At 45.4% G+C, this 25165-nt stretch overlaps 1 protein-coding gene across 20 annotated transcripts in view; it reads left to right on the plus strand.

Annotated features, from left to right (window-relative positions):
• Dtnb (dystrobrevin, beta) overlaps nt 1-25165 on the plus strand; it is a 196986-nt gene that overhangs the window by 162660 nt on the left and 9161 nt on the right. For 13 of the 20 annotated variants that reach the window (XR_010052110.1, XR_010052111.1, XR_010052106.1 and 10 more), the window contains 2 exons: nt 1466-1562; nt 8155-8175. Coding sequence is in view for 9 of the 20 variants with exons in the window: in XM_063262067.1 (XP_063118137.1) it covers nt 1466-1562; nt 8155-8175 (118 nt within the window). In the remaining 11 variants the exon portion in view is untranslated. The remainder of the gene's footprint in view (nt 1-1465; nt 1563-8154; nt 8176-25165) is intronic. The other 7 variants (XR_010052112.1, XR_010052107.1, NR_172013.1 and 4 more) reach the window with 1 other exon arrangement.

Below are 25165 nucleotides of genomic sequence, written 5' to 3' on the forward strand. Positions count from 1 at the left end.
AGTACAGGCTGGCTTTGAACTTGTGGCAATCTTCCTTCGTCAGCCTCCCTGGGGCTCGGTTTATAAACCTGCACCACCTTGGCTGTCTCGCTCTTAATTATGAAAGTGCTATTATCTGGGATAGCATAGCTGAAGAGCAGTTTTTAATGCTTTCTTTGGGACCTTAACCATGATTTCTTTTCAGTGGGGAACAATAATTACTGGTTTTCTACTTGTATCCTGTCATTTAGATTTTAATCATCAATAAACAGAGCATAAAGAATTTAAACCATGCAGATGAGTACAGTTAGCCAGATCAGAGTGCCCTTTTCTCCCAAAGCTTCATTTCAGGATGAACACATCAGTGCACACCTTTAATCCTAGCACTAGAAGCGAAGGCAGGAGGATTTCTATTAGTCCCAGGCCAGCCATGGCTGCAAAGTAAAACCCTCTCTCAGAAAGAAGGCAGAAGCTTCACTCCAGCCTGGGATTTAGTTGGTGGCCCACTGTTCACTGTCACACTTTTGGGATGGTCACGTGGTAAATTCTTGACTAAGAAAGGCAGAGGAAGCAAATGCTGACCCAGCAGAGGAAAAGAGGCAGCTGTCAGCTTAAGGCACACCTGTATCCCTCCATGTGCTCGGCTGAGGTACAGGTGACTGTTTTTATATCTAGAAAAGCAGAAACTGCCATTCTGGAATCTGTTGCAGAACTGCAGTCACCTAAAATGTCTGGTGATAGTGTAAGGTCCTGAAGAGTCTTGCAAATTCAGTCAGCACAGGCTGAGGCCATGCCATGCAAAGGAGCAAGAAGCGGGAGTCTAAGTCCAAGGGGATCTGTTGCTTGAGAACTCAGAAACAGCTCTGCAGCACAAGGCAAGGAGGGATGTTTGACCCCTGAGCTAGGCCAGTCATCTCTACATGTGGGCACACAGTAAAGCCAATAGCAGATGAATTAAATAGATATAACTTGCAAGCTTCTGGGAGAAAACAAAAGAATTCCTTTAGGGTTTTGGAATAGGAAACAGTTGCTCAGAATTGCTAACATTATCCGAATTGATCATAGGAACAGAAGGGCCAGGAAACCAGGAAAGGGAATAACATTTGAAATGTAAATAAAAAAAAAAAAAAAAAGGATGAGCTGAGGATGTAGCTCAGTGGGTAGAGTGCTTGCCTAGCACACACAAAACCCTGAGTTCAACCCCAGCACAGCATACACCAAGCATGGTGTGGTGCATGCCTGTAATCCCAGCATTTGGGGAGGCAAGAAGACAAGTTCAAGGTTACCCTCAGCTACATGGTTTAAGGTCAGCATGAGATAAAAGAGGCATTGTATCAAACAAAACAGCCTCTGTTTATCAAGTGTAGTATAAAAGGCAGGATCTGTTTGTTTCACGTCCTTTAGATTTTGACCTATAATGTATGAGTTTAGGACCTGCCAGTCACAAAGTTCCATTTCTGATGAGTGCCAACCTCCTCTGGGGCAGGCAAAGGAAAGATGAGCTGGAGCAGAGGATGTCGGCGCTGCAGGAGAGTAGGCGGGAGCTGATGGTGCAGCTGGAGGGGCTGATGAAGCTGCTAAAGGTAAGAGCTGGACCTGTGTGCTCCCCTCACTGAATCTCTCACCAACCGCAGGGCACTACTGGGACTAGGAACAGTCTTCAAGGACATTTGCTGAGGTATAGCCTGATTGGATGTCAGTCCGAAATGAGCATAGAGCCTGTAAGATGCCTTAGCAGGTAAAGGCAAGTGCTGGCAAGCCTGAGTACTTGAGTTCAAACCCCAGGACCTGCAGGACTGACCCCTGCAAATTATCCTCTGACTTCTGTGTCCTCACATGTGCACACATACACACAATCAATAAATGTGAAAAAATAAAATAATAGTATTAAAAAAGAGTAATGTTCTTTGGCTCAGTGTTTGAGTGGCTCACTGGCCGCTCTCCCATGAGACTCACTTTATATTTCTAGCATCCACATGTACCTCACAACCATTTGTAACTCCAGTTCCTGGAGATCTGACACCCTCTTCTGACCTCTGTGAGCACCAGGCATACAAGTGAGTGGTGCACATACATAAATATGGGGAAAACACCATACATACAAAATAATTACAAATAAGGATGTTTGTAAATCAGGAACTAACTGTGTGTGAGTGCCAAATATTTCTCAACTACATCAGGGCTGTTGTTCTTGTTGTTGTTGTTTTTGAGACAGGGCTTCTCTGTTTAGCCCTGACTATTCTGGAACTCACTCTGTAGACCAGGCTGGCCTCCAAATCAGAGATCTGCCTGCCTCTGTCTCCTGAGCACTGGGATTAAAGGTCTGCACCACCTCCACCCAGCCACAGTTTCTTTTCAAATATTTGACAAATATCAAGTGTCCTCTTTTTAATAAGAAGTATAGTAGTAAACAGAATTTGGATATTTATAGAGAAACAATACCAGCACAATATTTATAGCTATATGAGGGGGATTTATTATGGAAAGAGCTTGCTCTATCATAGAGGCAGAGGGATCTACTGGGGGGACACAGGAAAGTCAGTGTCCTCAAAGCCTGAGAACCTGCGATACTGACTGTATCACCCCAGTCCCGAGGCTGTTTGTAAGGAATAGGTGTTAGGTCGTTGACCTAAGTCCTAGAGTCTGAGGGACCAAAGCCAGGGGAGCTCCAGGGTAGATAAACACCACTCCTCCTAAGAGAGAGCACACTTGTTTTCCTTCCCTTCTGGTTTTATCCAGTTCCTCTGTGGTCTGGATGATATCTTTCCCTGTTAGTAAAGTAGATCTTCTGTCCTTGGTCTGCTGGTTCCAGGACTGAGCTCTTTTCAGTATCACATGCCTGGGATGGTGTAACCATTTCTGTGGGTGTCCCTTAACCTAGCCAGGTGGACACATAGGTGACATCATGTAAGCCAGCTTACTTACCGTGATTCTGGATAGTAACTGCAACAGGGAAAAAGTCAGAACATCCGCTCTAGGGTCAGTGTATAGGGGGAGGGATTAAATATTTTTGCTTTTTCTGCTTACTGAAAAATATATTACAGCCCCTTACCACAGATCAAAAACAGGCAATAGTTGGCAGCAAACGTCCTCACCTGGAAGGTGCATTAGCAGTGAACAGAAACGCTCAGTGGATTGTGGAGCAGACATTCAAGGATAGTTGCCAGTGAGTTGGTGTTTAAGGTCCTTCCTGTCCAGGCTGTACCTCACCACACCGTTCAGGCACAATAGCCAGAGTGCACAGAAGAGAGTAAACTAACAAAGAGGAGGTACTAGAGTTTTTAAAACTCAAGTTTGAGACAATACTGGGCAGTTTCGAGGAGCAAGAAACTAAAGGGTAATAGTAGAAGACCTATGTAATCGATCAGCCAGGCCTTAGGTGACCAGGGTCCACTGGGAGTGGCAACTCAGGAAAGCAGTAGCTGAGGCATCTCAGTGTCCACATTCTGAGCCCGCCCCTTGGTAATAATAAAGCCAGTGGGTCCTGGCGCCTGGCAGAAGTTTCATATTTATGTTGGAAACTGATGCTTTACTTCCTCAACCAATTATTTCTTTTAATCTTGGGCTGAGTTTTTTTTCCCCTTGCTTGGTCCTGCTTTTTGGTTTATTTTACATGGACAGACGTGTTTCTGCATAGACCTTATTACAGATTTCCTCTCAGAACTATTTTATGTGCAGGTGAGTCTAATTTCAAGAAAACTTTATACAGAAACCTAGTCGGTCCAGCTCCCCTGAGTGGTTGTTAGATATTCCACTCGGTGGCCCCACCCCCTGCTCACAACAGCAGCTGTGCACACAAACACTCGTCTCCTGTGATACTTTGTGCCTTGCGAGGTGTTGAAAGCTCCACCATGTGGAATTGGCACACTGGTAGGCCGGGAGATGATGTGGGCATGCCCTCCCCTTGCCTGTGTCAGCCGCTTTCAGGGAAGGGCTCCCAGATGTTAGCCAGGTATGAATGGGAAACTACCGTGATTTTTAGTTTACTTTGATTTTTAGTTAGGGTTTCCATTGCTGTGGAGAGACATCATGACCAAGACAACACTTACTTAATTGGGGCTGGCTTACAGTTTCAAAGGTTCAATCCATTATCATCATGGCCAGAAACATGACAGCATGCTGCCACACATGGTGCTGGATGAGCCAGGAGTTCTACTTTTTGTGCCTAAGGCAACCAGGAGGAAACTGGCTTGCCAGGGCAGCCAGCAGGAAAGCATCTTCCACACTGGGCAGAGCTTGAACATAGACCCTCAAAGCCCACCCCCACAGTGCTGTACTTCCTCCAACAAGGCCACGCCTACTTCAACAAGGCCACACCTCCTAATAGTAGCACTTTCCTTGGGCTAAGTTTATTCAGGCTACCACACTTTGTTTTATTTTTGAGGCAGCGTCTTACTGTGTACCTTAGCTAGCTTTGAACTCATAAGAGATCTGCTGCCTTTGCCTCTCAGTGCTGGGGTTATTGTCCACCACCATGCTCTCTTCTGGCTCTCTGGGGACACCTGTATGTACATGGTGCATGTAAGACAAGCAAGTGCACACACATATACATAAATAAAAAATCAATCATAGGCCAGATGTGGTGACACTTGCCTTTAATCCCAGTACTTGGGAGGCAGAGGCTGGGAATCTCCATGAGTTCAAAGCCAACCTGGTCTACATAGTGAGACCTTTTCTCAAAATAATAAAGATTATTAAATTAATACAATATTATTAATATAAATTATAATAAATATTATCCTATTTACATATATTTTCAGGTTTCTTTTTTTTTTTTTTTCCGGAGCTGAGGACCAAACCCAGGGCCTTGCGCTTGCTAGGCAAGCGCTCTACCACTGAGCTAAATCCCCAACCCCTATTTTCAGGTTTCTAAATGTCATGCTAAATATTTGATGAATAATGACTAGACCCAGTCCCTGTCACCTAGGAGTGTCAGCAATCTTCTCGTTTTTTTCTTTTAATGATACGTCATCTGACACTTCACCATGTAGACTCTGCTAGTCTTGAACTATGTTTCTCTACATACTTTCTTTATAGTTTTTCTTGATTTCTCAATACTAACCTCTGTCCCAATCTACTTCTTTAACCTATGAGTAATCATATGTCAGCATTTTGGTTTCTAACTCTTCTTCCAACATTTTTACCTTATTTTAATTTTTTCCTGATATTGCTTCTGCATTGGATTTTCACACAGACTGCCATAGAACTTACCTGTGTCTCCAGGCTGGCCTTGAACTCATGATCCTTCGGCCTTGGCATCTCAGAGTTCTAGGGTTGCAGGCATCACCCGCTCCTGTCCGCTCCGGTCGGTCTCTTTGTAGATGATTGCAGTAACTGGGCCATTACTGTTTCCACCGTACAGAAGGGACTCGTGTGATATTAGGGACCCTAATCCGTCTAGATTTGTGCCTCATAACTGAGATGTTTTGGCCCCTTTAAATCAGATTAGTACTATCTCTCGTCATCAGTGCATGCTGACCAGCCTTAGCCGACTGATGCAAAATGTTCTCAGACCTTTTTCTGACCTTTTTCTGTGCTGACAGAGCCTTAAAGGCTCTATGTGATTAGCTTTTGTGAGTTTGTACAACACCCAACCTAGGGAACACTTTGCCCAAATCTGAACTCTCTCAACTAGGAGGCCTCCTCAGTCCTGAGAACCTATTCTAGCCTGACCCATGTTTCCATGACAAGTCATAATGGTGTCATGTGATGGGACAAGATACACAGCAGAGTGAACACGGTGTGGTCTTGAAATTCTGTTTCTGAAAGTCCCATGCTTCATTCTATTTATTTTCTCTCAAGCCTGACCTTGAGATGGCCCTCTTACCTGAGCCTCTCAAGCACTGAGAATACAAGTGTGAGCAACAGCAGCTTCCCGTCCTGTTAAGCCAGAGCCCTGCTATCTTCAATACCCAACGTGAGGTACAAGGTAATACTTAGATTCTCAGTACAGCCAGGATTTCGCCTGTGAGGATTGCCCCGCCCCGCCCACCCAGTCTCACTGTGTAAACAGGGCTGTCCTGGAGCTCGCCAGGCCTTCACCATATAGACCCTGCTAGTCTTGAGCTTAGTTAACAAAGCTCCTCCTCCCCCTCCCCCCCTGGTGCTCAGCCAGTCTCACTTTCTATTTCAGCAAGGAGTGACACTGTATGTATTTTAAAATCGCACTGTATGTCCCTTGTGGCAGTGTCCTTGCCCAGGGAGAGTTGGCGGTGTGCTTGTCTCAGAGAAGCATCCTTCCAAGCTGCAGCTTAGTCCTCCGTGCTGCAGGTGTGACAGGAAATCTCTGACTTCCCAAGTGGCCCAGACAGTGCTCAGGGCCTCTGTCTGGCTACTTCAGGGGGTGGGTGGGATAGGGTCGGGGCAGGTAAGTCCCAGTGCTAGCAACTGGCTTTCAGCAAAAAGAACTCCTTCTTTGGTTAAACTGGGGCCTCAAGGGATTTCTTGGTGCTCATTGAGTTTCGAGTCTTTCTCTTTCTCTCTCTCTCTCTCTCTCTCTCTCTCTCTCTCTCTCTCTCTCCCCCTCTCCCTCTCCCTCCCTCCCTCCCTCCCTCCCTTGCAGGAATAAAAACTATTCTCTAGATTTCCCCATCTCCTTTGTGTAGTTCCTTTGCAGATCACTCTGTCCTCACACATAGACCTCAGACCCCTTAAGAGCATACATAGGCAGAGCTGTCACAGACATACATTGATATACACACACACACACTGGGCACTATGGAGGCTTCTTGACCACAGTTACCTATGGTGAGGCACAGAAAGTAAAAGCAAAGAGATCAGAAAGACAGGCACAGGACCAAGACAGGAGAAACTCAAAAGGTTTATCTTTACTTCATCTTTTTCTACTGTGCTTGGTACTATGTTCTTCCGTCAACTACAGTTGGCATGGTCTGCCTACCTAGCCTTACTGTAAGGTTACAAAAGGGAAGCCTGTCTTTCTTTCCAGTGCCTTATCCATAAGAACTACTAAATAGTCCTGTGTCAGAATACTATAGAAAGACTGATCATGAGGATTCTATTCTCTCCTTCCCTCAGACAGGGCCTCGTCCTGTACCCAAGCCGTCGTTAGAATGCAGCTTGATGTGAGGCGTCCTCTCGCCTCTGCCGTCCTAGCGCTAGGTTTACTTGGATGTGCCACAGCGCCTAGCTCTAAAGTTCTTTCCCCTCCTCCACCTTGGGGTTTATGTTTTATATTTGTTTTTGTTGTGACATGATCTCATGTATCCCAGTCTGTCATTTAACTCACTGTATGGCCAAGATAGCCTTGAACTCCTTGTCCTCCAGTCTCAATCTCCCTAGTGCCAGAATTACAGTCATGAGCTACCATGCCTGCTGTATGTCATGCAGGAGATCAAACCAAGGGCTTCACGCAACGAGGCAAGCACCCTGCCAACCAATTTATATCCCGGCCCCTGGAGTTCTTTTCTGAAAGGCCTCAGGTCCTGAAGTGATTTCCGGTTCCCTGAGGAAAGGGCATGTATGTGCAGCCCTGAAGGAAACCACAAGCAGCTTGAAAGCAAGTGGACTGGGGTGGCGTCAGCTTGGTTACTGGTGAAAGAGACCGGAAAGAAGAAAAGCACCGTGGGCAGGCGGAGCCATTAGGATGCTAAAACAGTGGGTCTCAAACAGACCCCTTGGGATGCATTTTGGGTGTCCCCACTCCCACCAAAGCGTTGAAATGTGGATTTCAGGTGGGGCCTAAAATGTCCAGCACTGACAAGTTGCCAGGTGATACTGATGTTGATTTGATGGTCCACATTCCACACCTCAGGAACAGCTGCCATAGGAATACAGACCTAAACATACGGGAATACTGGGAACGAGCTAGAATGATAATTCGGGTTTGGTTAAGCTTTCTCTTTTGGTTTACCTTAAGTAGCGGTAGGCTGGGCAGGCCCTCCAGGCAAGCCTCTTGACCTATATTGAAGAAGTAGAAGATGAACTAAATGGTCTCTAAGGTTCTCTGGAAGTCATCAGTATGTCAATATGTGGTTGGGACCGAGGACTGCCATTTACTGTATCCACTGGGTCTCTTCTGGAGAATCAGCTCATTGATCTCCAGACCTATGCTTGGCCAGGTTTGCCCGCTTTCTCCTGTCCTCTCTTCCCAGTGTATGTGGTGACGGACACTAATGTCTTTTTCTCTTCTGCCTCTTCCCATCTGCACACCTCTAGGAGGAAGAACAAAAACAGGCAGTAAGTGGACATCAGCCTCCCTGACTGCCCCCCCCCCAACCTCTGCATGCTCCTCTGCTCCGCTAGATGTTGCCTCCCCTGCCCTCCCCTCCCCTCCCCTTCCTTCCCCCATCACTACTGACCCCTGAGGAGTTGGTTATGAGTAAAACCCTCAGAAGTGTCCCTCCGTGGCAGGGTGCAGTGGCCCAAGTCTGGGTCCTGTTTACCTCGGGGAGCATGTTCTGACTGTAAACCCAAGCTTTTTTCTTTTTTTTAAATCTTTGCTTGTTTAAATATGCATGATTAGCCAGACTATCATTGCATTTTCATGTTCTTTTATTTTCTCCTGGTTTTGTGTCTTAAGTGACCTTAATTGCCTGAAACAACTTTCTAGGTGGTGGGGGTGACCTCAGGTCCAAGTAATGTGTTCTGAATGACTTTGCATGAAAGCGGAGAGTTCCTTGGATAACTGTAGATATCCTATGGTATCGAACAGACTCTGTCTCCACCACCCTTCCTGACAAAATTAGTGATTTTTCTCTGTTCCGAGCCCTTGGGGGCTTGGAAAGCAGGTGCCTCAGGGTGTTTTGAATGGCGTGCGTATTAGTTAATTAATGATGTTTAGGGACACTTAGTGTTTGTTTTGCTTCATAGCTGTTTGCCTACATAAGAAAATCAAAGACTTGTCCTTAATAATAACCTTGGGTAAACTAAGTTCAAGAGAGAAATATAGGGGTTGGGGATTTAGCTCAGTGGTAGAGCGCTTGCCTAGAAAGCGCAAGGCCCTGGGTTCGGTCCCCAGCTCTGAAAAAAAGAACCAAAAAAAAAAAAAAAAGAGAGAGAAATATAAAATGCCAATTTTATAAGGACGTATAAAACCTTTAATTTAAAAATGACTCGTCTTTGGGCCTAGAGAAATAGCTCAGCAGTTAAGAACACTGGCCACTCTTCCCGAGGACTGAGGTTTGATCCCTGACATGCACATAGCGCCCTCATCAGTTTGTAACCCCAGTCCCGGGGATTCCAATGCCCTCTGGCTACCCAGAGTACTGCATGCACATGGAGCACACACATGCGGGCTGTATACGCCTATATGCATAAAGCATTAGAAACATTTACCCACCTTTCTCAGAAATATGGATTAATGTATTAGATTTTATTGATGACTTAATTAATAAAATTAAGGTGTTAAAGATTTTATAATATGAAGAGCTTCAGCTGGGAGAGCACCAGTACTGAGCGGCAGAGGCAAAAGCAATGCTGAGAGACTGTCGGTGGGAGAAGAAGCCTGGCTAACAGCCTGGGAGTCACATGGACTGTAATGTAGGAAGTGTGCTTGGGTTTGTTCTTGCTTTGTTTGGTTGGCCTGTTTCCCTGACTCATAGAGAGTTTTTTTTTTTTTAATTGAATGTCACTTCCCCATCTTAGGCACATTTACCTGAGCAAAACAGGAAGACGGAAAATCAAACCCAGCTCTCAAAACATTTTTACCAGGAAGTGACAACTTAGTCACTTCCATTCCCTTCATTGATCAAAGCGAGTCGTATGGCCACAGTTGACTGAAAGAGGAAGAGTGAGTGACTGGGTTCCTACCCACATCTCTGACAGTCTCTTTCCGTCATGCATCGTGGCCAGCTACTGAGACAGGTGTCATTTCATCTGTAGGCACCACTGACCGCCAGTGCCCTCCTCCTCTGCGTTCCTGTTCCCGGAAGCTCACCGCAGAGTGACAGCACTTTCTAGGAGTTCAGTCCTAAGCCTCCTCACTAGCACTTGCTGATGTCTCTGAGTGTGGCTGGGATCCATGATTTGGAGGGACCCTCCTCCCTGGCAGGGAAGAGGGCAGAGGGCAGCAGCAGAACTTATGTGAATGTTACATTCTCTTCAAATGTTATGAAATAACATGAAATCTGTGAAATAGGAACTGCCAGCCTATGAGACTAATTCAATGCTGTCCTAGCTGTGGTGGACATGACTCTACCACTTGGGAAGTAGAAGAAGAAAGATCAGGAGTTCGAGGTCATCCTAGGTTAAGTGGAAAGTTCAAGGACAGCATGGGCTATATGAGATGCTGGCTCAAACACTTAACTGTCTGAATAAACAGCTATCCTTGAGCAGACATGACTCAAGCACAACTTACTTGGCCAGTGACCTTTCATTCTATGTGAGATCACCATCTCTTGAGATCGAAAAATGAATTTTCCACGGCCAGCGGCCTGAGCACACGTCCTGGTCCTTACAGTCTGACAGGATTGTGTCTATCTAGATGGGGAAACCTCCTGTCCACCCCACAGGGTTACGCTGGACTCGCCCACGGTCACATTTGTAAGATGAAAAGATTGCAAGATTGTAAGTCCTTAGACCCAAACCTTCTGTAGCCCGTGCCAGTGTTGAGATGAAGACAGAACCTTTCAAATGAACAGTTACTTTGGGGTGAGCGGTGGGACAGAGAGGCCAAAAGATGTCAGGTCCCCGGAACTGGAGTCACAGGTTAGTTGTGACCCACCCGATGTGTCCTCTGGAAGAACAGCTCTTAACCACTGAGCCATCTCTCTAACCCCTACAAGGGTTAATGTAACTACTATTAAGATTCTGCTCAGAGAACACTCCAGACACTAAATATGTGGGGGTTTGCCCCAAACAGTTTTGCAGTTCACTCCAGACACCAGGTGCTGACATTTAACTGTTTATGACACTAACTGGATGTAACACCAAAGCTTGGGTTAAGGGCTCACCTCACAAGACTGACCCTGACTTAAGATACCAATTGTAAGTACTAGGGTTCCAGTTGCCGGCACTTCTGTCTAATTTGACTGAAAATTATTTCATCTTCCTCAAGTTTGATCATTTGCAATAATGGCTTGCACCACTGAGAGAACCTCTTCTTCGTTCTTACCAATTTAAATTTTTTTTTTATTTATTATATCTAAGTACACTGTAGCTGTCTTCAGACACACCAGAAGAGGGCATCAGATCCCATTACAGATGGTTGTGAGCCACCATGTGGTTGCTGGGATTTGAACTCAGGACCTCAGGAATAGCAGTCGGTGCTCTAACCACTGAGCCATCTCTCCAGCCCCGTTCTTACCAATTTAATCTGAAGGATGTCGTAAAAGATGCAAACGTATGGGTAGATGAAGAGGTGCGTAAGACAAGCTCTAGAAGGTGCCCCGTACAGGAGTTCTCTCCCTGCACTGGGGACACCGCCCCCTCCCCCGCCTCCAGCACATAAATGTGTTCACTCACCGCTCCATTCAGGATGATTAGGTACTGCTTCACAGGGACAATTGATCCAGTCACTGGCCATTGGTAATTAACTTCATCTCTATTCCTGTTCCTCAGAGGTCTGGAGAGGGCAGTGCGGCCTAACACTGAATCATGCCATGGGCTTTCTGGCAAACAGCTCCTTTTCTGAAAGCAGCCTTAGCATACATATACTCTTAATTTTCTGGTGAGTCTAAAGGTTTTTAGAAGGTCCTGTGACTGAACCTAGGACAGAAGACCAAACTCATCCTTGTTATATCACAGTATTATAGTTATTTTGACTTTTCAAGAACTTGAGAGTAATGGGTAGTAGTACTGTTATTTCCAACTTTTTATGTGGGAGGTCAGAGGTGTGGCCATCCTTAACATATATGAGGCCTTGTGTTCCATTCCAAGCACTGAAAATAAGTGAGTAAATGGATATGCACATCTCGCTGAGGCTAGGTCTTGCCTCAGCCTCAGCCACTCTTCTCAGCACCTTGACTGATCGTCCCTAAGAGTTCTCTGTCTCTCGTGCCCAACTCCCTCTCCTTCTCTTTCCTCAGATACAAAGGTTCTAATTAAGGGAGAACCGCAAGGCTTCTTCAGATCAGACTGCTCACCCTACGGTTTACCCTGTAGTTTAAGAAGCTCATTTGGCTGGGTCGGCCAATTTAGGGTTAATCGTGCCCAGAATCACCATGAGTCTGTAATTAAAGGACCTTGCCAGCTCTCATCACTGTTGTATTTCCAGGCTCTGGCCCAGCCTGCTGCACTGCAGATACTCAATAAATATTTGCTGAGGGAAAACCACCATTAACCAGAAGACTGCACAAGTTAATCATTGTATTAATTGTGAGGAACATGACCAGTTCAAGTGCCTGTAGCAGCTACTCTCTGGTCCAGCCACTCTCAAGTAATAGGCAGATCCATTCAGGAGACTAAGTTGTGACTCAGAAATCCTCTTTACAACAAGGAATCAGAAAAACGAATTTCAGCTTTGTGTGGTGACACACACCTTTAATCCCAGCACTCAGGAGGCAGAGGCAGGTGGAGCTCCATGAGTTAGAGGCCAGCCTGGTCTACAGAGCAAGTTTCAGGACACCCAGGAGTATATAGAGAGACTCTATAAATAGACAGATAGGTAGGTGGATAGATAGATGGATGGATGAAGGGTGGGTGGATGGATAGATAGATAGATAGATAGATAGATAGATAGATAGATAGATAGCAGTGACTATGTTCACCTAGACACTTGACTCCAGAACTGCCACAGTCCAGATCATTCCTAGTCTGGAAAGACTTAACATCTCAGTTCCCTTAGGAGACATCTCAGACCTGCGTTTCTTCCCCCCCCCCACCCCCCCCCACTGACTCAGCATATCACATCCTATCACTTATGGGTCTCGTAAGGCTCAATAAGATAAGCTGTCCATGACCAGGGGTCCAGCTGTCCATGAAGGATTTCTATGCTCCGCTCATACAGCTCCCATGTTTCTCTCCCCATAACAGAAACCTGGCTCTACTTCCAACACAGCCAGGAGTTACACTGACTCACAGAGCTCTGCTGCCCGCAGCAGAGGTGATGGGCTCAGTCTCTGAGAGGATAAAAAAGAAGCCAACACAAATTCCATTCTCAAATAGTAAGGACGTCATTCTCTGGTTAATAGGAATGTAACTTTGTTTGACACAATGCCTAAAATATGGAAATACAAGCCAGATCGTTGTCATCCTGAGCCTTAACTACACTCCTGCCCTCCTAAGTCTGCAAAGGCATAGCTTTTGGTGAATTGATGAGTTGATGTACTTCAAGACAACCCACAGCCTTTACCCTGGGTCCCAGCCGCTGCACACATGCACAGACTGTCGGCTGGATCCAGTGGCCTGCAGATGGCGTGTGGAAGTCTACCCAGGGTGCTTATCAGTCTTGCTCCCATACCCACTGCAGGACCCACGGCAGTTCCTTGTTTTGGTTTTGGTTTCATTTCGTAAAAAGAGGAAATATAATTATGTTCTCATAGAGCTGCTTGAACACCAGCAAGAAGTTTTCGGTGAGAGTGATTAGGAAGGAGAAATAGTTCTTGGACCTGAGGGGCGTTCCCTTGTTTTCATCACTCCATAAGAGACAAGCTAAGAGGCTTTCTTCTATCTTATTTCCATCCTAGCCTGTATTTCTGTATTTTGTCCTCCCGACCGTATTGTATGTGATATGAAAACTGTCCCCCAGGCTCTCCAGGAAACTCTTCACAAGCCAGACTAGAGAAGTCCTCCCTACCTCCGTGGGAAGAGCGTTGAATTCTAGGGCACACTCTCTCCAGAATGCTACCTACCATCCAGATGTCATTTTTAAAAATCTAAAGGCAGAGTGAGCCATGGCTTCTAGGTTTAGAACCCCAGAGACTGGGAAAAATAAAGGTCCCTGCCAAGAGAACAGTGGAGACAGAGTATTAGGTGTAATCTGGTTGTCATGTTCTTTTTCATGTCACTAACCAAGCAGTCAAAGACCTACTAGGTACCTAGAACTGTGTGCAACTAAAACTCCAGTGGGAAAGCTGGGCTATCCAGGTAAACTTGGATGTGGAATTACCACCGGCTCTAAGGTGCAGAGAGCACCGTGCTCTGGTCCCCCAGAAGACAGAAGAAGGGCGTATGCTCTCAGCCACAAAGTCATTCTTCATCCCGCAGGAGGAGGGTTATTGAACAAGGTATTGTCTTCCAAATGGAATCTCAGTCTAGAGTATGGTCAGTAAGCCTGAGCTCCCACCCACCCTCTCACTGACCTAGCTTTGCAATACAACCACGTCCTCCAGTCCTATCCAGTTTTGCTTCTTGTGTGCAACTTGAGGATCTGGTACTGTCCACAGGACAGTTTTCTCTTAGTGAGGTTTCTGACCATTTTTCTGAGAATTGGTTTTGAAATCCTACACTGGGGGACCCAGTAGAGAGACCATCTTACATAGGGGTAGCCAACCCAGGGAAAGACTGGAGGAATTCTAGCCTTAGAATGAATGCATGAACTTTCTCAACTAAAAATTTAAATACCAATTTAAATATCTTTTGTTCTTTGAGTTTATTGTAAGTCATAGTAAGTTTGTGCTTTGTTCCAGAAACTCAATATGCTTTCTTCCGTCCACCAAGAAAGTTAAGTAAACACCTTGCCTTCTACCCTTTTGAATCCAGAAGTCAGTCCTAGCTTCTACGAACCAGGGTGTGATTCAGACAGAGACAAAATCGTGATGATTGAAAGCCAAATACGCACTATTACCGCCTGCCAACACTATTGATTCACTTACAGAATATCGGCAGTCCCAGAAGACCCCACCAGCCTTCGTAGTGAGAGACTGGTCATATACCAGTTCTGAGTTTCCATTCCCATCATGGCGCAGGAACAGACAGGGGTCAGTTCTCTGCAGAGGGACCACATGCAGACCTGTTGGGAGCGTTATCCTTCCATCGGATATGCATAGATAGATACATCTTCTCAGAGCAGAGCAACATCATAGAAAGTCTCAGTACTCTAGGTGTCTGGGAGCCAGGTTTGTCTTTTGAAGGTCATGAGGGCCTGTTTTTGCAAATGGACGCTTGCTGAAGCAGGGCGTTCCTGCGTCTCCTTCCCTGCTTCAGTTCAGCCCAGGGGGAGTCTCTCCAGCTGCCTCTCCTACTGAGGCTGGTCCTTCCTCGCCCCTCTCCCTTGTTATGCATGCAGTGTGGCTCCCTTGCCCAGCCCTGACTCCCAGATGAGGTGGTTATTTTCTCCTCCTGCGGCAGGGCCCACCCTCTCTCCTTGGTTAGTGGTTAGTGGCGCAGCTGCAGCCTCCCCGCACAGCGCCAGCACCAGCTCAGAAGGGCTTGCGATGTTTTTACCTGTCTCTGAGGGGGAATGATCCGGGCCCAGTCTCCATACAACTACAGCTGCCTTGCCTACATTTCAGACTTACAGCTCCTTTCTCCCTGGATTTTGTTTTTGTTTTTCTGACAAGGCACCTGACAACCGGCAGCAAAGAGGCCAGTTTGTTTAATTTAAATACACTGCGGCAAAGTGAAGGTAATCGTCCACACAGGCCATCTGCTGCCTGGCAGGTATCCATGAGTCAGGAAAGAGATGGAGACTGAAATGTCCTCCGTCCTGTTGCCATGATAACAGCCTGGCAGGGAGGTGGGGGATGTGGGGAGGCAGGGCTTGCTGTCAACATTACACTTTCTACCACAGACCTCTTTGGACTTGACTACTTGATATGTACCAAAAAGATTTAAAAAAAAAATCTTACCTGTTCCATATGGAAGAGATAAAAAGAAGTGCTATTTATGGAGTCCCTACTGTGTGCCAGCACCACACTGGGGATGCCTAAAGACAGCCAAGAGCTTGCCCTGGTAGTTTTAACTAAAGACAGTGCTCTTTTCTCTCTGCAGCTGGTCTTCTGGCCCGTCTGTCTGCCTCTGTCTGAGTTCTCTTTGCTCTGGGGAGGGATTGCTGTCCTCAGCTCACCTTGTCTGGCATTCTCTGTACCTGTTTTGGCTCCAGTGTTTGATCTGTGTTCTAGATAAGGGGCTAAGTCATCATCTGCATTCTCCTCTCCTTACATTCCTTGTGCCTGCTGGAAATGAAATTGATTCTCCTATACAAAAATCACAGTACTGGCCGAGATTTTGGCACAATGGTAGGGGGCCTAGATTCCACTCCTACGAAAGGGAACCAGGGGAAACCAAAGTTAGCTTCAGTCCCGTGAAGGCTTGACTGAGTCACGTTCCTTCTGACCTCAGGACTGTGGTAATAAGATCCCACTAACTCTTCTACTTTTTCTGAGGATTTTTGCTTTGCTCTCGGATTCCCCGGTGCCTCCAGCTACCCACTGTGCTGCTGCTGACTCTGGACCAGTTGCTCTTAACGGAGAGGCAGGCAGTCCCTGTGGAGAGGAATTTCCTTGACCATGTCCTGCTGCTGAGACAAGGTGCTAGGATACTGTACTGCAGTCCCACAGCTGGGTTCTCCTGGCTTCAGCCTGCTAGTACCTGCAAGGAGAGTGCTATACAGCAGGTCGAGGGGGTCACTCACTGTCCCACTGTGCACCACGCACCCAGTGTGCATGCACATGATCAGAAGGCCCTTTCCTCCGACTACCTTTCCAAAGCCAGTCCTGTACCATGCAGGGCAGTCTGTTCTCTGTGCTTCGCTTCTTCAGGACCTCTGTACATAACATCTCTGGTATTGGCTGGATGTGTGAGGAACATTAGCTGTGAACAAAACATGTCATCAGTTGGCCTTGAGACAGGGATGGTTATAGAGGAGCACATTCTTCTCTGACAAGGGTTTCTACTTAAGGTGAGCAAGGGCTACTTGGCCAAGATGCAGTGCTTAGGTAAAGATCTAACTTTTATTTCCAATCCTTGTCATTGACCCACTCTGCCTCCCTCTGCCTTTCTTTCTTTCTTTTTTTTTTTTTTTTTTTGGTTCTTTTTTTTTCCCCGGAGCTGGGGACTGAACCCAGGGCCTTGCGCTTCCTAGGCAAGCGCTCTACCACTGAGCTAAATCCCCAACCCAGGGAGTGCCTCTCAACTTCCCTTCTTTGGGTGTAGAGCCATGCTACAGGGTGCTAGTAACCGGCTATTGGACTCAGGGTTCTCTGTTTCTCACATTAGGGAGATATTTTCCTGGTTACCTTTTCTTGCCCTCTTCCCTCTCAATGACCTCTTTCTGGGGTCCCTCAGCCTGTTTTTGGGGCCGCTGGTTCTAGTCTCCCCCCCCCCCCAATCCATCTGCTCACTTTGTCAACCAAATTCCAACTGTGATTACTCTATTAAAGTAGTTTCTTCAAAAACAAAAACAGAGCCACAGTAAGTTTGGTGCATGGATTATTTATTGCCACACAGTATCATCCCAAAACTGTCTTATAAAACTGGCTTATAAAAACATGTCACCAGGTGTGATGGTGCCTGTAATCCCTCCGGCCTGTGCCATGTCAGACTGTCTTAGAAAAGCAGAAAGGAGAAAAGCAGAGGAGAGGAAATAACACCACTCATACCACAACCACTATGGACAGGAACCTGCAGAGGCTCCAACAAGGCTCCAGCCAAAGGTCACCCAGGCTACAGCCACCATCTTTTATAACATGACCTCAAAATCGGCCTATGTGCCATTTGTCTGATTCATTAGAAGCGAGTCACTTGCCCAGACAACATTCCAGAACCAGAGATGATTCTGGGATGTAGGTGGCAGGTCACTTTGGGCCGTCTGAGGTCTGGCTACCACATTTAGTTAGCTAGTTAGAGAATTTCACGCAAAGGCTTTCCAATGACGGATGGATTTATTACTCAGTGGGGGTTGTTGTCTGCCCTGGCTATTTTCCTACAGAAGGCAGTGTGGGGAACTAAGAACCCGTGCCAGCACAGTGGTGTAGGGATGGAGTGCATGAGGACACGTAAGAGCCATGCTCCAGGTCTCAGGAGGACTTTCAGCCACAAGGATCCAGCAGACATTCATGGGTCAGGAGTCACATGGGACAGAGGGGAATTGTGCCCCTGAGAAGAGAAGGCAGTGTGCGAGTGTGCAGCCTGTTGGCAAGGGAGGGCACAATCCTGTCAACACAGTGCAACATTGCCAGCACACTTATGTGTTGTTGTGTTAGACCCTTACAGAGTAAGTGTCCCTTAGCATCCCTAGACCAATGGCATTCCATAGCCAAGAACAGTCCTTCTCAGGCAGGACTGAAGCAAGTAAATCTACGAGCCATACATTGTCTCTTACTTGCCCAGGATGTCAAAGCGCTCATACTCTACCCAAACATGGGTTCAGCGGGGCCCCCTGCCAGCTCTGTCCCAACATTTTTAAGATTTCTTTTTTTCAATTGTGTGTGTGTGCATGAATGTATGTGGGCCATGTGCTCTTGGTGCCTGAAGAGGTGGTTTGATCCTCTTTGATCTGGAACTAGAGTTATAGGTGATTGTGAGCCACACATGGATGCTGGAAATAGAACCCCCATCCTTTAGAAGAACAGCCAGGGACCTTAACCACTGAGGCCATCTCTTCAACTCCCTGCCCCAACACTTTTAATTTACAAATATTAAATAGCCAAAATTGATGGGTACTGGGATGAAGAGAGAAAGTTCTCCTCAGGGATGCCACCTCTGAAAAACTACCTGTGCTCCAGTAGATAGTCCAATACCCACAAGGTGGATTATGGACTTTTTTTAAGCACATGAAATTTGGAGGAATTGTCGATGGGGTGAGCTGGGGGAAAGTTCGGAGGAAAAGGATCAGGAGTGGATTTGATCAAAACACATTATATGCATTTATTAAATACTCAATTTATTTCTTTAAGAAATATTTATTGGAGCTGGAGAGATGGTTCAGTGGTTAAGAGCACTGATGTCCTGAGTTCAAATCCCAGCAACCACACGGTGACTCACAACCATCTGTAATAGGATCTGATGAATTATTTATTTATTTTATGTATGTCAGTACACTGTAGCTGTCTTCAGACACACCAGAAGAGGGCATCGGATCCCATTACAGATGGTTGTGAACCATCAGGTGGTTGCTGGGAACTGAACTCAGGACCTCTGGAAGAGCAATCAGTGCTTTTAACTACTGAGCCATCTCTCCAGCCTGAAACACTCAATTTAAAAAAAGAAAAAAATGGGGTTGGGGATTTAGCTCAGCAGTAGAGCACTTGCCTAGCAAGCGCAAGGCCCTGGGTTCGGTCCCCAGCTCCGAAAAAAAGAAAAAAAAAAAAGAAAAAAAGAAAAAAATTAGTTGGCCATAATAGGATTCACTTGTAACTGGGAAGAAAGGATGCATACCCTGAAAAAAGGTAAGAAATGATAAAATGTTTAATAACTGGCAAAAATGAGTATTTCACAAATACTTGTAAATATTTAGTCATGTCACGTTTTATTAATTGAGGTTAGTGGACTTTGGAGGTTGTTTCCCCTTGGGACTGTTACATTGTTGCCAGTGAACATTTGTTTTAGGTGGGCTTATGTTTTCCTGCTTCTCAAGAGTACTCAGGAGTGGAATTTGCTGGGTTAGATGGTTAGGCTATGTTTAAGAGTCTAAGAAATTGCAACTTCTCAGGCTCAGCAGCAGTTGGGGGAGTGTCCACACACCCTTGACAGTCCTTTGAGCTGTAACTGTTTCTGAGCAGAGTGTATTGCACTGTGTGTGCAGTGCCCCTCTCGCTTGGGACCTGGCATGTGGTTGTATTGTTTATCACATTACTGAATTAGGAGAATTCTTTGTATGTTCCAGGCCCTGTTCTGCTTCAGATACAGCTTGTGGATGTTTTCCTTCAGTCTGTGCCTTCTTCCTGGCTCACATCCAACATAAATTCACTATTTTTAACTGTAAAATTCAGTGTTTTTTTAACAATATTCACAGAGTAGTATTGCCGTCATTACCTTCTGTTTTAGAAACTTCATCGGTCTCAAAAAGAAGCCTTACCATTCTTCATCCTTCCCAACCCCCACCCTGCCTAGCTAACCATTAGTTTGTCTATGATTTTCTTATTCTGGGAATTTCACATAAATGGAATTTTTAGAACTCATGTTGTTTGTGAATGGCTTCCTTTACTTAACAAAATGTTCTCAAAATGTTGTAGGACATCTATGGTAGGGCCCCCATAGACTCATGTGTTTGAATATGCTTGGCCCATAGAGAGTGGCATTATTAGGAGGTGTGGCCTTGTTGGAGGAAGTGTGTCACTGTGGGAGCAGGCTTTGAGGTCTCTTATGCTCAAGCTACACCCAGAGTGGCAAAGTCTCCTGCTTGCCTGCAAATGAAGATATAGAACTTTCAGCACCTTCTCCAGCACCATGTCTGCCTACAAGCAGCCATGTTTCCCGCCATGACAATAATGGACTAGATCTCTAAAACTGTAAGCCAGCCCCAATTAAATGTTGTCCTTTATTAGGGCTGCCTTCATCATGGTGTCTCTTCAGAGCAATGAAATCCTAACTACCACAGATGTTATCAGTCCTCCATTCCTTTTTGTTGCCTAGTAGTATTCCATTGTACAGGTAACACATTTTATTTAAGGTGTTCATCAGTGAGCATCTGAGTTGGTTCCACTCTTTGGCTGTGTTAGTTGATGTTCCTGTGAACATCTGGACACCAGTTTTTGTTCAGACATGTTTTCATTTCTCTTGGGTGGGTATGTACCTGAGAGTGAAATTGCCATGGCTTATGGTACTCTGCCCTTTGAGGAGCTGCCAGGCTGTTGTGCAAAGCAGCTGCACCATCTTACATTCTGCTGGCAGTGCCCGAGGATTCCAGTTTCTCTACATTCTTGCCGGCACACTTTGTTATGTCTTCGCAGTGTTCATCCTACCGGGCGTGAAGTGTTCTCTCATTGTGCCCTTCATGCCTTTCCCTAATGTCTGATTAGGGTCCGTTTCATGCCTCTTGGACTCTTTTGTATCTTTAGACAGTGGCGTGTTTGATCTTTCTCCCATTTTAAAATTAGACTGTCCTTTCCCCACTGAATTGGGAGAGTTATTTGCATGTGCTAGGTACAGGTCCCTTGTTAGATATGTCCTTTTCTTTCTGCGTGTGTCATCCTTTCACTTTCCTTTGTTGTCGTTTACTTGAATTTTTATTATTTTATTATTTATTGTTGGTATTGGTTCCCTTGAAGCTACCTGACATGGGTACAGGAGTCCTAGGTTGTTATTGAAATAGGTTGTCATGCATGTAGATGTCTTTTATAGAAGCTGCTTGTAGAACTGAGGCTGGTCTCCAACCCCCAGATCCTTCTGCCTCTCCTTCCTTGGCATACCCAGTCCCCAACCCCCTACCCTTTTTTGAGGCAGGGTCATTCTTACATAGCCCTGGCTGTCCTGGAACTCATTGTGTAAATCAGGCTGTCCTCTAACTCAGAGATCTGCCTGCCTCTGCCTCCCCAGTAGTGCCCTAGTTCCATTTCTTTAGATTGATCCAGTTTTGAATTTATCTGCCCATATGGAGTCTAATGACTTATTTTGAAGAACAAAATGTGCTTGTTTGGTTTGGGTTATTTTTTTTAAGCCAAAAGATGATAATTTTGCATCTCTTTGCAAAGAATCCAATCTAATACACACACACATACACACACACACACACACACACACACACACATACACACACACACACACACACACACACACACACACTGTATTGGCTAACTAGAGCCATCGTTATAAACAAGTAACTTCTTGTGATAAGAGCAGTCAAAAATCTTCTTAATATTTTGTCAAAAATGTTTAGTAAACAATATTTATCATGGGCTGGGAAAGATAGCTTGTTGGTAAAGCACTTGGCATGTAAGAATAAGGTCATGGTGGCGTGCACTTATAATTCTAGGACTGAGGATGCAGAAGTAAGAATATCTCTGGAGTTTGCTGGCCAGCTAGCCAAAGTAATCAGTGAGCTCCAGTTTTGGTGAGAGGCTGGAGAGAGGGCTCAGCGATTAGGAGCCATGCCATGCTGGGTGTCGTGGCGCATACACCTGTGATCCAGCACTTGAGAAGTAGAGGCTGGTGGGTCTCTGTGACGTCAAGGCTAGCCAGGTCTACATAGTGAGTTCCAGGATAGCCAGGGCTATACAGTGAGACCCTGTATCAAAAAAGACAAAGACAAAGACCACTAGCTGTTTCTCCAGAGGACCTAGGTTCAAATCCAAACACCCACATGGCAACTCACAACCCTCTGTACCTCGGTTCCAGGAGATCTGACTGATCCTCCAGGCACACATGTGGTACATGGACCCACACACTGACAGGGAAAACACCATACACATAAAATAAAATAAATAATTCCTTAAAAAGATTACATGGGGAGCGATTGTAGAAGGACCTAATGCTCATTTCTAGACTTTCCACACAAACACACATGATAAAGAAGGAAGTTTTCCTTTTACATATCATGGTTTGTGGTTGATCCAAGAAGTCCTGGGCACAAGTTTTTTCTATACTTTTTTTTTTGAGAAATTGTGCAGTTTTAAGTCTAATAATTATGCTCCATTTTTTAGGTTCTTCTGTTCATTTGGGTTTTTTGAGACAGGACACCTTTGTGTATTCCTGACTGTGCTTGACCTCACCCTGTAGACCAACATAGCTTCAGACTCAGAGATCTGCCTCAACCTTCTGGATGCTGGGATTAAAGGCATGTGCCAACACTGCCCAGCGGTTTGTTTTTTTTTTTTTTTTTTTTTTTGGTTCTTTTTTTCGGAGCTGGGGACCGAACCCAGGGCCTTGCGCTTCCTAGGTAAGCGCTCTACCACTGAGCTAAATCCCCAGCCCCCCAGCGGTTTGTTTTTTAATGCGATGTGAAATATGGATCTAAATTCACATTTATTGGTATCATTCATCACTCTCTGGGTTTATGCTAAGTGATAAAATAAATTTAATAGTTCAGTAGTTCAGTACCATTCATACAGAATTTGAAGGCATGAAAATATTATATATCATTTATAGGTTTATATATGTACACATAGGTTAAAAAAAATCTACACCAAAATCTCTGGTAAGAAAAACTGAAGTTTCCAAAGAGAAAAGATAAAAGCACTGAGCCTGTGAAGATTTGGTGGTAAAAGTGTCTTCAAGTTGATCTGTACTGTTTTTAGATGAAAATAAATTGTACATAATTATTCATTTGGGGTGGCTTTATCATATTGTACTTGATTATTTTCTGAGCTTTTACGTTTCTTAAATTAAAATACACAAAGAGCTTACCAGTTTTGGTATGCCTGTAATCCCAGTGCTTGGGAGGTAGAAGCAAGAGGAGCAGGAGTCCAAGGCTATCCTCAAGTTCAAGGCTAGCCAGGGATACACGAGACCCTATTTAAAAAAATAAATAACACACTCACACACACACACTCTCATACACACACACACATGTACACCCTCACACATGTACACTCACACACACTCACACACACACATACACTCACACACACACTCATATATACATACTCTTTCACACACACACTCACACACTCATATACACATACTCTTTCACACACACACTCACACACATACACTCACACACACACTTACACACACTCACACACTTACACACTCTCATACACACTCTCATACACACACACCCTCACACATGTACACTCACACACATACACTCACACACATACTCATACACATACTCTTTCACACACACACACACTCATTTACACATACTCTTTCATACACTCACACACTCATATACACATACTCTTTCACACATACACTCACACACACATACACTCACACACACTCACACACACTCACACACTTACACACATACACTCACACACACTCATATACACATACTCTTTCACACACACACACTCACACACTCATTTACACATACTCTTTCATACACACACTCACACACTCATATACACATACTCTTTCACACATACACTCACACACACATACACTCACACACACATACACTCACACACACTCACACACACTCACACACACTCATATACATACTCTTTCACACACATACTCATACACTCACACACACACACTCACACACACTTACACACACTCTCACATACACACACATGCACACCCTCACACATGTACACACACACACACACACACACACACACACACAAAGGTCAAGCAAGAATCACACAGAGCAGGGCAGAGTGGCATGCTCCTGACATCCCAGCATGTGACTGCCACAGGAGCATCTCTAGGTTGAGGCCATGTCTCAGAAAACAAGCCTAGAGAATGGGGATCCTAGAGGACAAAATATTCCATTCATCACGGACACAGCTTCAGCAGTGAGGGCAGCCATTGTGCACACCTCCTGGCAACCTACTTGGAGGCTGCATATTCTTTGTGTGTGTGGTGTTTCTGAACTAGATCCCTCCCTAAGCGGTTCACAGGAACTCATTCTCATGGTCACTTCCATTCTCCCAGTTTTCTCCCACAAAATCCTCCTATATGACCCCCCCCCACCCCCAGCTTGGCGATCTGCCTCTGATTGGTTTAATTCCTCCGGCAGTCACACCTCATAGTTCCAAGCTACCTTTAAAGCTATACCAGGCCTCTCTCATGGCTCCTCTTGGAGGATCAGTCCTGTCAAGACGAAGCTGAACACCTCCTTTCCGGCCATGGGCTGTCAGAAACTTGTTGAGGTAGACAATGAATGCAAGCTTCAAAGTTTCTGTGAGAAGCTCATGGCCACAGAAGTAGCTGCTGGTGCTCTGGGTGAAGGGGTTGTGCAGTCTGAATGAGTGGTGGGAACAACAAACGAGGTTTTCCCATGAGCAAGCTGTGTTGGCCCATCGCAGCGTGCTCCTGTTGTCAAGTAAGGGGTGTTCCTGTTATAGACCAGGGAGAATTGAAAAGGGGAAGTGCAAATCTATACAGAGTGCATCGTGGGCGAATCTGAAAGTATTTCAGTTTCTCTTAAGAGGATGATTTCCACCATGTCAGAAAGCCCCTGAACCAAGAAAATAAGAGCCATAGGCCATCCTCGCCAAGAGCTTTGCTTATAAGTCTTGAGTCCAGTCAACAACAAATCTTTAAGAACGGTGAACAGCCAGGACGTGGTGGCTCACGCCTTTAATCCCAGCACTCAGGAGACAGAGGCAGGCAGATCTCTAAGAGTTTGATTGAAGCCAGCCTGGTCTACATAGTTCCTGGAGAGCAGGGCTAGGTAGAGAGACCCTGTCTAAACAAACAAACAAACAAATAAGTAAATAAATATTAATGATCAGACCTTAGGGAAAGGAGGGAAACACCTATACTAGGCTTTCCTGGGGAAAGCTCCCCCTCTGAT

The sequence above is a fragment of the Rattus norvegicus genome, chromosome 6, assembly GCF_036323735.1.
Source record: "Rattus norvegicus strain BN/NHsdMcwi chromosome 6, GRCr8, whole genome shotgun sequence".
NCBI lineage: Eukaryota > Metazoa > Chordata > Mammalia > Rodentia > Muridae > Rattus > Rattus norvegicus.